General features: G+C 31.8%; 1 protein-coding gene across 1 annotated transcript; it reads right to left on the bottom strand.

Moving 5' to 3' along the window:
* Positions 1-2,972: 2,972 nt before the first annotated feature.
* LOC129902571 (uncharacterized) lies at positions 2,973-7,754 on the bottom strand. Its single transcript, XM_055977889.1, has 6 exons — positions 7,067-7,754; positions 5,413-5,604; positions 5,000-5,239; positions 4,244-4,461; positions 3,736-3,990; positions 2,973-3,587 (listed from the first exon to the last, which is right to left on the bottom strand). Exons 1-6 carry the CDS (start codon positions 7,476-7,478, stop codon positions 3,267-3,269), a joined length of 1,638 nt encoding a protein of 545 aa, XP_055833864.1. The 5' UTR covers positions 7,479-7,754; the 3' UTR covers positions 2,973-3,266.
* Positions 7,755-11,759: the final 4,005 nt, after the last annotated feature.

Genomic DNA, 11,759 nt, shown 5'->3' with positions numbered 1-11,759 from the left:
ATACTTCATCTAAAGCATCCTTAAAATGATAGTTCATAAATTCATGACGCATGCATAATTCTCAAACACAGTTCATAATTATAAAATAGGAATAATGCATGGGTTCATGTAAATTTCATCAAAAACATGTAATTGAGATCAACTCATGTATAATAAGATCAATAAGATTGAATAAAAGCATAATCAATTGAACCCAATGCAAGATCATCAAAACCCTAAAAACTTGGATTGAAAGTTATGAAGAAAGTAAAGAGATGTTTGGGACTCCATGGATGGAAGAGGATCCATGGATGAAATTCTCACATACCTCACTGAAATCTAGCCTTGAAATTTGAGGGGAGACTTAACTTCTTGGAACCCTAGCTTGGAAAAGAAGATTGTTTTGGGGGAGAAAACCTTGAGAGCCTTAGGGAATTTTAGGAGAATAGGAGTGAATGAGGGAAATTTTAAAGGTTTAGGTAGATATAGGTCGTGCAATGTAGTCCAAAATAACGTAGTTTTGACGTTAAAAAATGAAGAATGTCCAAAATATTCCGAAATTAATTATACCGATAGTGATCTACAGATAGGATCTACCATTCATAGGTCCTATTACGATCAGTCAAGAGGGTTCGTGAAAAATTATGACCAAAAATCCAAGCTATTGGAATTGACCCGACGACCCTGATCAATGGGTCATCGAAGACCCTACCAGCCATCAATCAATCGTTCTGTACAACTTCAAATTTCCAACTTTCTGAATTTCTGAATCTTCACCTACATCTTCACCTACGAGTCATCCTGCGACCCGTCAAACTCTCTATGGCCCCTAGAGACTCCTCATCCTACCAACTCCTGAAAATATAGTCTCTGAACCACTAAGTACAAAACATCTTACAGCTCGTAATACGTTCTACGATCCTTAGGAACCTCTAGTCAAACATAAATTGAGCTATTAGAATTTGTCGACTTCAGGACCCTCCCTTACGAACCCCATCTACGGACCGTAGGACTTTATACGATTCGTAGACTCCAATTGTAATCTTGAACCAACACGTAGCCAAATTTTCCAAGTGTCTGAACTTCCTATGAATACCCTCCTACGGCTCGTAAGTCTTTCTACGACCCTGTAGGTCGGCTCGTAGAAACCTGCACCAACAACATTTCTACAAAAATTTTCCTTGTTTTGACTTTCCAACTTCACATGAAATTTCCTCCTTCATTATCTTTTTAATCTTTCTTTCTCTTTTCAGATTTTCTCTCCCTCATCTTCTTCTTGTTTCTTTCTTTCCCTCTTCCTCCTCCTTCTTCTTCTTCTTCATCATCATCAACTTCTTCTTCATCTTCTTCTTCTTCTTCATCATCATCTTCCTCTTCCTCTTCCTCTTCCTCTTCCTCTTCCTCTTCTTCTTCTTCTTCTTCTTCGTCTTCGTCCCAACGTTCATTATTTTTTATCGCACTCTTCTTCTTTTTTTTTTAAATTTTTTTGGTCCTTATTTTTATAACTTGTTGAAACAACTAACCAATTCGATTTGCAAAATTGAGTTTGATTTTTTTGAATTTTGATTCGATGAAAATGTTAATTGAAGTTTTAAAAAGTTCGGTTTGATTGATTTTTTCAATTTGAATCAAATTGTGTCCAGCCGTAAGCTTAATAGATACTAGGCCTTTGTTTTTAGCTAGTGCATTTCAAATAATTCTCTCTCTCTATATATCTATATATATATGTAACTTTTAAATTTTAATTTTCTAAATGGCATTTTTGACATCATAAGATAAAGGAATATTTTGATATATTTAATATATTCTTAATTTAAAATCATAAGATTCAAAAGTTTTCTAACTAATTGAAGCAGAGGGAGTATATACTTGATTGGAAACTTACCTAAATATACCATACGTAGAAAACATTTATCATTTATAACTATATAACTTTAATATATGTATAATTCACTTTTAATACATAATGAAGATTTGTTTTATCAAAATAAGCCTAATACATTTTAAGACACTTATATTACATCTATATTGCATGCAAAATTACTTTTATACATAGTGTAATACATTTATATTAAATGCAAAATTTATTTTTAATACATAATGCAAATGTTTTTACCAAAACAAGTATAATACATTTATAATACATATATATTACATATATCATTCACTTTTAATACATAATACAATTGATATAGATGATAAATATTTTCTAAATACAGTATATTTAGGTAATAAATAAAAATATATATTTAAAAATCATAAATATTTTATAAAAGGTACTCAAAAAGGTAATTATATCTACTTGATTTTGGTTTTATACTCTTTTATAAAAAAAATTAATTTTCTGTATTTTTTATTTTAGTTTTTTTCTTCTATTTAATTTGTAAGTGATTATAAGAGATTATTTCTTCACAAAAATAATTATCAAGTTTAATGAAATTAATTGAACAAATGATTTTAATCAATTTCATTGGAGATTGATGATTTACTTGCTAGGAAAATGAAAAAATGTGAAGTAATAAATGATTTTAATAGTCTTAAAGTTTCTCTGTTGATTACGATATAATTGGATGTTTCTGATTCACATTTATAATACCAGAAAATGATGAATTTTACACATGAAAAGAGTTATGAAAATTCTCTTCATAATTTTTTGTTATAATTGCCAAAGGAAAAGAGAATATATATCTATATTATTTATCTGATGAGAAGTTTGTGTTTCTTTAGCTTATGTTGCAACTATATGAAGGTTGTGTCATCAGGATTTATCATTATTTTAGTTGATTCATTCTTGTGTGTGAATATGGCATGTTTTGACCATTCACCAATAAATTTAGCTTAGAAACTTTAGAATAACAACTTATGCCTTATCGGCAACACTACACACTACTTTATTGTGTTTGATTCATAAAATATTTCATTATCCTTAGAGATAAAATTTAACTTGCAGATTTTTAAAAAAAAAAGTTTTTTCAACATTCAATACATCACAATTAGGAACACTAGAAATAACATGCCTTTTATTCCAAACTTTCTTGGACCTTTTAATACAAAAATGTTAAAATGAGAAATAGAAGGAAATGAAAAGAAGTCGAGAAAAATATGACATCTTGTAAAACAGATCCACCCAACCTAATCAAAATATAACGAGACTCATCTTTATAGCTGTGATCTTGTAATAAATGGATCTTACACTATATAAAATTGTGTAAAAAAAACTGATCTTTCCTGTAACTATTTCCTCCTAGGTAATCTATGCTTCGTATTGGGTGTTCTTCGCGGCCAAGCTAGTCAATGTAGTCCTCTTTATCAGAACTAACTACAGTGGATACATTTTCTTCATCAGTGGCAACATCACCCAGAATAGTATCTTGCGTCTCTCCGTCATCGTTTTGGATGGGAGATTGATCAGGTTTTGGTTCTGGTTCTGGGGCATGAGGTCCTTGAGGATTTCCAAAAACAGTGCTAAATATGTGTCTATGGCATTCATCACAAAAGTAAAAATAAGTAAAATGACCCTCGTATAAGAGCCTATGTAATATTGCATCTGGTAGGACACGCTGCAAGAAATCACTTGTGGATGGCGGTACCACCATATCTTCCATCCCCTGATAAAATTTGGAAAATTTAGTTACTTTACACATGTTGTTTGTAAATATGTTCATAAATCATGAGGAATCATCTTGAATAAGGGGAATGAAGAGGATAGTAGACTCATCTTAAGAAGATATACAGGTAAAGGAGATACGAACCAACCTGCCATACATGTATTTGACCAAGGAATCCAGTCAAGATTTCTTCTGTTTGACCAAATAGAGATTTAATCCGATGCAGAATACCCTTTCCAGTATGTTTCCTCTGCACTTTGAGGTCTGCAGGGCTAAAACCCCAATTTGAAACCTGTAAGACAGCTTCCTCCACAAATGGTTTTGCATTCTTTTGTCGAACAGATTCTTCTAGATCTCTCTGCCAGAACTCTTCAAACAATGGGTGCTCCAGCAAAGCGTTATCCTGGAAAGGTTAGTCATTCTGTCGATTAGGCAATGTTGACCTGGGAAAATAAATGTGCCAAAGCCACTCAACCTCCATAGAATCTCTTATACATGATGTTTTTTTAACTATAAGGAAAGGGGTAAACAGCTTTTTAGTGATTTGATTTCTCTTTAGCTTTATTTCATTCATGAATCTATCTTAATAAGATGTGCACAATCAATTTAGTGGTGTTAATCTTGTTACACTATTTCATAGTTGTTGGTCAACTCACTCTTAATCCAAGCGACAAGGCAAGCCGTGTTTCGATCTGGCCATGGACTCCACTAAGGAAACTTCTACGGTAAAAGCAAGGAAGGAGTCTTGGAAATTTCCTAGCTAATATATACATGGCTTTCTTCTTTGTTGTCCATTTCTTCCACATTTTACTCTTCTCCTCCTTGGTCATTCTTGGTTCATATGGACTAACCATTGGAGCAACCATGACTGCACCTGCAAATCCACTCAGGAATTAGATTCAACTGAGAGAATATGAAGCGAACCTAAATTTTGTTTTGCATGTTGAGTGAAACAGAATAAAGTATAATGAGGCTTCTGAAATCTTCACCATAAATCTCAGATCGATGAAGTGTTTGAAGAATCCTAAGGACCCAGAATCAAGAAAGAGCATCAACAGGATCATGAGGCCTTCTTTCACCCACTGTAGAAGACTGGTGACCTTTCCAACTGCCAAAGTATGTTTTAGGCCTTCATGGCACTTCTCTTAATGAGCATTATGTTAGTTGCAGTGTATCACTCATTTGACAGGATTCATAGACTTTGTCAATACTTCTTACTCTTTGGCAATTTTTATTGTGTCCATTTTCCCCTGAGAAGATGCTATCGAGTTGTAAAGTCTCCGACTTTACGTGACAAGCTGAGAGCAGCCAGCTAGGTGGCTAGAATGATTTCTCTAAAGAATCTTCTTACATGTGAACCGGAGAGGGGAATGATATACAATTTGTAAAAACAAAGAAAAAGACCATCTTACCTACAATCCTGTCAGGAATGTATCTAAGGGCGGCCCAAGAATGCATGCATCCACCAGAGAATCCCACCACCCAGAATTTGTCGGTAACATTGACAGCATAGGATAAGTGTAGCATATCCATGGCTGATGACTCAAGGTTCCTGGAAGGATGAGGATCACTTTCTCCAAATCCTGGAAGATCATATGTTACCAATCGAATACCATATTCTTGCAGTAGAGAAGTCTTAATGCCAGGTATTCCTGCTTGTTTTGGGAAGACAAACACACACATTAATGCATATGCAAAAGCTCTTAAAACGACTTGCAAAATTAACCACTTTGATCTATGTTTGTTCGAGGTGAAAACAGAAAATAGGAAGACGGATACATAAAATTGATTGGAACGGTTTAACGGTTAATAATCAGTACAATACCTGCAAGCCGGGACGAGACAAAAGAATGTGGAGCAATCATAGAAAATCTAGCTAGCTCAGCAGGAACACCCTGCTGCTGATAAGCCAAATGTCTACCGTCTGGGAGCAAAATTCGACTAGCACTTGGAGGATGTACGCACACTTTCTTGACCGATGTAGTTGGATATATATCATCATTACTTGCAATCAGCACTGGAGATTAGCCTTTATCAGTAATTGTATAAAGTAAGGTGTAGAAAGGGAGAACATGAGCAACCAGTCTGAAGAAAATGAGGACATTTGCAAACATAGGTGAGTTGATCAACAATTAAAGGGTACCAAATCATCAACCCACTCCATAATCAAATTTTCACAAATTCATGTAGAACGGTCAAATTTTCACAAATTCATGTAGAACGGCGAGAGGAACTCAATTTTTTACTGCCAGCATTCTACTCCTGAAAAATGACCTTGTGAAGCTCAAGCAGTATTCATGCACATTATTTCAAGCCACATCGTATGTATTAATGGTTGCAGCACGTCAATCTAGCAATTTTCCACTCCATAAGCTCTAATGTTAAAAGTTGAAAGGAGAAGTTGCGGATGGCTGATTTATGCAGACAAGCCTTTCTCCATCCACATATATCAGACTCGTGATCGTAATTCCTGCAGATTGTCGATCAATATCTTTCATCTTTTATTCCTTTAATAACAGACTACTTTGTTGATCAACCATGGTGGATTGGAGTTAAGTCCTTGAATCCTACAGTGACTACAATCAGAGAAATGGTCTTCTAAATCTACCGGCAGAGAAACTACCCTCTAAACCATCTCACCATCTGAATAACATAGTAATATAAACCGACATTTCTGAAATTCTAACCAGCGAAGACTAACAAAAGTCAAATGAGATAAATCAATTCTATAAGGTGAGAAAATGTGAATACAAACCGACATTTCTGAAATTCTAACCAGCATGGTTTTCAAAATGCACTCTTAGTAAGTCTTGTTTTTTGCATCAACATAGTTAACAATGAGCAAGAAAGTCCAAGCACAACCACTAGAGATTCAAACCCGTAACATTACAGTTCCAACTTTGGCCAGAGTTTGTCCCCTTGAGACCAATTGAACAAGTCCTAGAACCATTCTCAGATTCAAAATGACAACATCTCAGTAACCAAATAAACAAAGTAACACCATGTTGCACATACTAACTAACTTCAAACCAACCTCATCTATAAGAAATATGTGATCGAAAATAAAAATCTCCCTAGTTGAAGATAATATACAACAATAACAACATAGAGTGTAATCTCACAAGTGGGTTCTGGGGAAGGAAGATTGTACGCACACCTTATAGCCTTACCTCTCCCGACGGCTCAAAAGAAATATTTTTTAGCTGGATTGCAAGAAAAATTATGACATCAAAATAGCAATATACAGGGCAAATGAAACAACATATATAGTATACATTGAAGAATAAGAGACTACGTGACTACTAAGTAACACTACAAATAAGGAGAATAGGAGAGGAGAAGGCCAGCCCTCTACCTCTATATTAATTCAAAAATCAAAATTATTTGAAATTTATAAGCTCTTAAAAAGCACGGAAAGTTTATCAAAATTTATCCTACATTCCCTTAAAAACCAAAGGATAGAAGCTAAATCACAGTACCTGCAGAAGCAAGAAATAAGACGAAAAATATCACACTCCAAGCATGAGCCGGATCGCGATCTTCCGGCAAGTATTCATTCAAAAAACTCAATCTCCTGCAAACTTTATAACACGGCACTCCAACTTTCCTCACAAGTATCGAATCCTCTCTGATCACACTCTGCTTCAACACATCCCTCACTCCCTTACCAAACTCCACACTCATTTCCGCAAATCCTTTAGCAAACTCCACCGCATGAAATTTCCAGTTCTCAGCACCACGACCTTTCACCTCCCCCTCCTCCACCGCCGCCGGTACGCCTCCGTAACCACCTCCGACAGCAGAATACCTCGAATTATACCGGATTTCAGTATCACCAACTACACTACCTATACCTTCTCTCCATGACGACGACTCGTTGACTTTAGACATAGAAAATTCCTTCCAACACCGAATAAAAATAAAAAAAAACTTCAACAACGTAAACTGTAAGCTCTCTCTCTCTTCCTATTCACTTTCTCTCACTATACTACTACTACATATATATATATGTATAGATCCGTCTATCTACTTTGTACACGTATATGTATACGTAATTCTACCTTTGCTTGTATGAATGAACCAAAAAATGTATATATATTTTTCTCTTTATCTAATGAGAAATGGTGTAAGCTTTTTTTGGATTTTGTTTTCGCCATTGATGATGAAAAAGTTGAGGCTTTTTTATTAAGTGGGGATCAAAGTGTAATTAGAGGAAAATAGAGGGGGTGGTAAGTAGAGGAGAGTAATGGATGAAGGGCTGAGATTAAGCCACGTAAGGACGAATGGCGTCAGAAGAAAGTGGGAGTGGTGAGAGTAGTGGTGGGGACGTGTGGTTTTTGGTTGTTTTCATTGAGAGTTGAGAGAGTAACGAACGGTTATCTGTATTTGCCGGTAATTTTATTTCTTTTAGTTCGGTATATATATTAGGATTGATTAAATTTAAATTTATTTATTGTCAAACTTATTTTTTGAGAATTTTTTTTCTAGAAACTTAAATGCAATAAAATTATTTTTGACTTGGAAAATAAACAAGTTTGATATAGTATAAATATTCATTAAATTTATTATTTTTCAATTTATTTTTTTGTTGATGAGGCCTTAAAATAAAATGAAAAATAGGAAAAATGATTCATTCGCTTTTTTAGGAAGAGTAGAATCTTTGATTGATTTGTCCTTCTCCCTCCTTTCTTCGTAGATTATTAGTTTCGAGATAACTATATCAAAAATTCAGTATGCAATTTGCATGAAATCTATTTTTCAACTTTAAACTAATAAGTTATGTTCCATAAACCTGTAATCAGAAAAATAAATTGTTTTTTTGTTTGTTTTTTCTAAAAATACTTTCTTATATTTAATTTTATATTGGATAAAAAAGGAATTTTCTTCGTGTATGCACGCCTTAATAAAGTATATTACTTAATTCTGTTAGATGCATTTGAGTAAAGATGGAGGATCTAACTATCTTTGCCAAGTAAGCGCTGCTACTTTAAAAGTGTGATTTATATGCAATGTATTTCATGGACGTATAAATTTTGAAAGTCTGTAAATAATTATTTGTAAATAATTGCAATATTCAACTAACATATTTAGATATCTAGATATACATCTTTAAAATGAAAATACTTAAATTTGATATTCAATATTATGCATTTTTCTTTATCCATCTTTTATCTTCTTTTTTTTTTACTTCACTCTATTTGTATAAACGATATTGGGTGGGAGAAGGTTTTACTATGAAGTCATTTTAAAAAGTTTAATATTTTTAGTAAAATTAGATGTTTCAAATTTAATTTTTAAATACTTTCCTCTTTAATAAATTATATATAGCACAGTTCTGAATTAATCATAAGTTTAAAATTATATTAAAAACAGGTAAAACACGTTTAAAAAATAATTTAAAAATATATATTTTAACATTAGAAGGATAATATGGTCCCTCCTTCCCCACCAAAACCCTTCCTTCCGGCATGTGGATTTGCATTTTTATTTGACTAATGGCTATGGGGGTGTTTTGCAGGGAAAATGTTATTGTGATTTTTATTATTTTTTTGAAAATAAGTAGGTTTTTATTTACTTATTTTTGTTTAATATATAAATAAATAATATTAATTTAAAAATATATAATTCAGATAAATGTTATAGAAGATAAGGATTAGGGGAATCGCTATAAAGGTGGGGGCAGGGATGAAGTGGATAAGACATAATTAATGTAAAATGTTATCTGTTCAACTTATTTTTTTAATTTTATTAAAGAAATTATTTATCTATGAGAAATTTAGAAAATCTTTATTATTACACACCTAATGTCATTTGTACGATAAATTTAATCTAAAAATTTATATTGAGATAACACATCTAATTTCTTGAACCAAACGATCCCTAATTTGGAGGTGTTATTTGGGAGGATTAAAATAAAAGTTAATAAATACATGATTTATTGACTCGTCCAAAAATTACTTGTCTTGAATAAACTTGACTGAAATTAGATAAATGTGAATTGTAGTCGTAACCCAATTTGCTCAATTTTTATAAAGCTTTTAATTGTTTTATTCAATCTTTATAATTTTTAGTACTTAATAAAATTTATTATTATTATAATTTTATACAACATATCAACTTATTAAAGATAAACAAGTCAATAATCAACTTAAATTTAGACGAATTAAACTAGATAGATTTTCATGCATTACTAATTTTTACGCCTCTAATCCTCTACTGAGTACTATATCAAAGTAAGCTCATCAACATGAATAGTGATGTAATGATGATGATGTTGAAAAGTTTGGGATGTATATAATGTTAACTTTTGGGGAGTAAAATATAATAATAGTAAGGAATAAGAAATAATTAGAGAATGAGGAAAAAAGGGACACTTTTGAAAAAAGGGACACTTTTGAAAAAAGGAGAATAATTGAAAAAAGCACACGTGGAATCTATACCATTGTATAATAATATTATTGGACCAAAAATAAATGACATTAGGTGGTGATGATGGTGGTGGTCCAGCATAAGTGATGCCAAACACAGACTGTTTGTAACCATTTCCATTAAATCCCACAACTCATTTTTGACACCAATAAATACTCACACAAATCATGTGAAATAATAAAAGGAGAAATAGTAAAGAAATGAATTTTGAATTTAATTTAATTTTAAAAGTTAATTCATATGTGAGGAAGATGAAAAAAGATCATGTTACATCATATATTCATATTCTTCGATATCTCACCTTATCTCTATAATTGAATATCTAGAGGCGGGGGTCATCCGAACTTCATTCGATAAAAAATTATAATATTTATATATGGTTAATTTTTTTTATGTATAAATAGTAGATGTCGAACCTCCTTCGACTAGTTCGTGTCTCTATTTTATTAAATTTTGAATCCTTTTAATAAAAATCCTAGTTCCGCTATTCTTTAGAGGTGGACAATTTAATAGTATGAAACAACATTGGTAACAATAATTGAGGTACATGTGCTCTGCTTTGATACCTAAGTAAGAAAATAAATTTTGAATCTAACTCCACCTTAAAAAAATTAATTTATAGGAGAAGAATTTATCAATGAACTCTTCAACAATTTTTTTTTTGTAATTTTACACACATCACATGAATTTTGTAAATATTATTGCTGTATGAGAAAGTAATTTTACTGATGTTCAATAACTAAAAAAATGCTTTTTAAGAAATGATCTCTCTTTATTGGTTTTTTTTTGTGTGCCATTTCCCATAAATAAAGCGTTTATAGTCTTTAAATTATCTATTTTAACTTCAAAAAGTTATTATCTCAATTATATATTTTATAGAAGTCTTTGTCTCACTCAGGAATATATATATATTTTCTTCTAAGAGAGATTTATGATATTTCATGTTGCTCATTAATTCTAGATTTTTCAATAATGATAAAAATGGCAAGGGGCCCAGACGTACGAGCATGGTTTGGCCAAACACATAAGTCTAGTCCCTATCCTAATCTAAGATGATCACTTAATGAGTCAGCCTGACTCATCATAACTATTTGAAAAATATATTAAGTTAAAACTATTTGAACTAAGCGATTTCAATTCACATATTATTTTTAAAGTGATACTTCAAAAAAAGGAAAATTACATAAGATAATAGGAGTATGCAATTTTATAGCATATATACATTTGTATATCTAAATTAATTTAGTAAAATACATTTTTAATTAAAAATTTCTTAAAAAATATGTCAAATCAATAGGATCCAAGTTAACTCGATCATCATTCGTTCTTTATAATAAGGTCATTTATTGTCCTATTGATTAAGGTTGTTCAAAACCGTCCGCTATCGATAACCATCACCAAAATTGGCTTATTGGTATTGGATTATCGGATTAGCGAGTGTGGAATAGATTTAAATTTTATAATTAACGGCTTATCGGTGTGGGAGACAGATTACTCAATTTTGTTATTGGATAAACCGTTAATCGGTTAAGAATTTATTATATTTTAATATATTTTACCCCTAAACATATAAAATATGTATAATATTGATAATTATAATTTATAAATCTAAAATAAGGGTCAAACCATTTAATTAAACAGGCCAAATCTATTTAATTAAATAGAAAAACCCATTTAAAGTAGCAACCCTACGTTAATCCGTTAAAAAATTTATTATATTTTAATATATTTTATCTCTAAATA

This window comes from Solanum dulcamara, chromosome 9 (assembly GCF_947179165.1).
Source record: "Solanum dulcamara chromosome 9, daSolDulc1.2, whole genome shotgun sequence".
Lineage (NCBI taxonomy): Eukaryota > Viridiplantae > Streptophyta > Magnoliopsida > Solanales > Solanaceae > Solanum > Solanum dulcamara.
This window is presented reverse-complemented; position numbering and strand designations above follow the sequence as displayed.

Bases quoted from the DNA above. Each gene is read 5' to 3' on its own strand.
- LOC129902571 (XM_055977889.1), bottom strand. From the start codon at position 7,478: ATGTCTAAAGTCAACGAGTCGTCGTCATGGAGAGAAGGTATAGGTAGT. The intron at 5,240-5,412 runs GTATTGTACTGA...CAAAACAAGCAG, and splicing joins TGTCTCGTCCCGGCTTGCAG to GAATACCTGGCATTAAGACT. The intron at 4,462-4,999 runs GTAAGATGGTCT...GTGGATTTGCAG, and splicing joins CATTCCTGACAGGATTGTAG to GTGCAGTCATGGTTGCTCCA.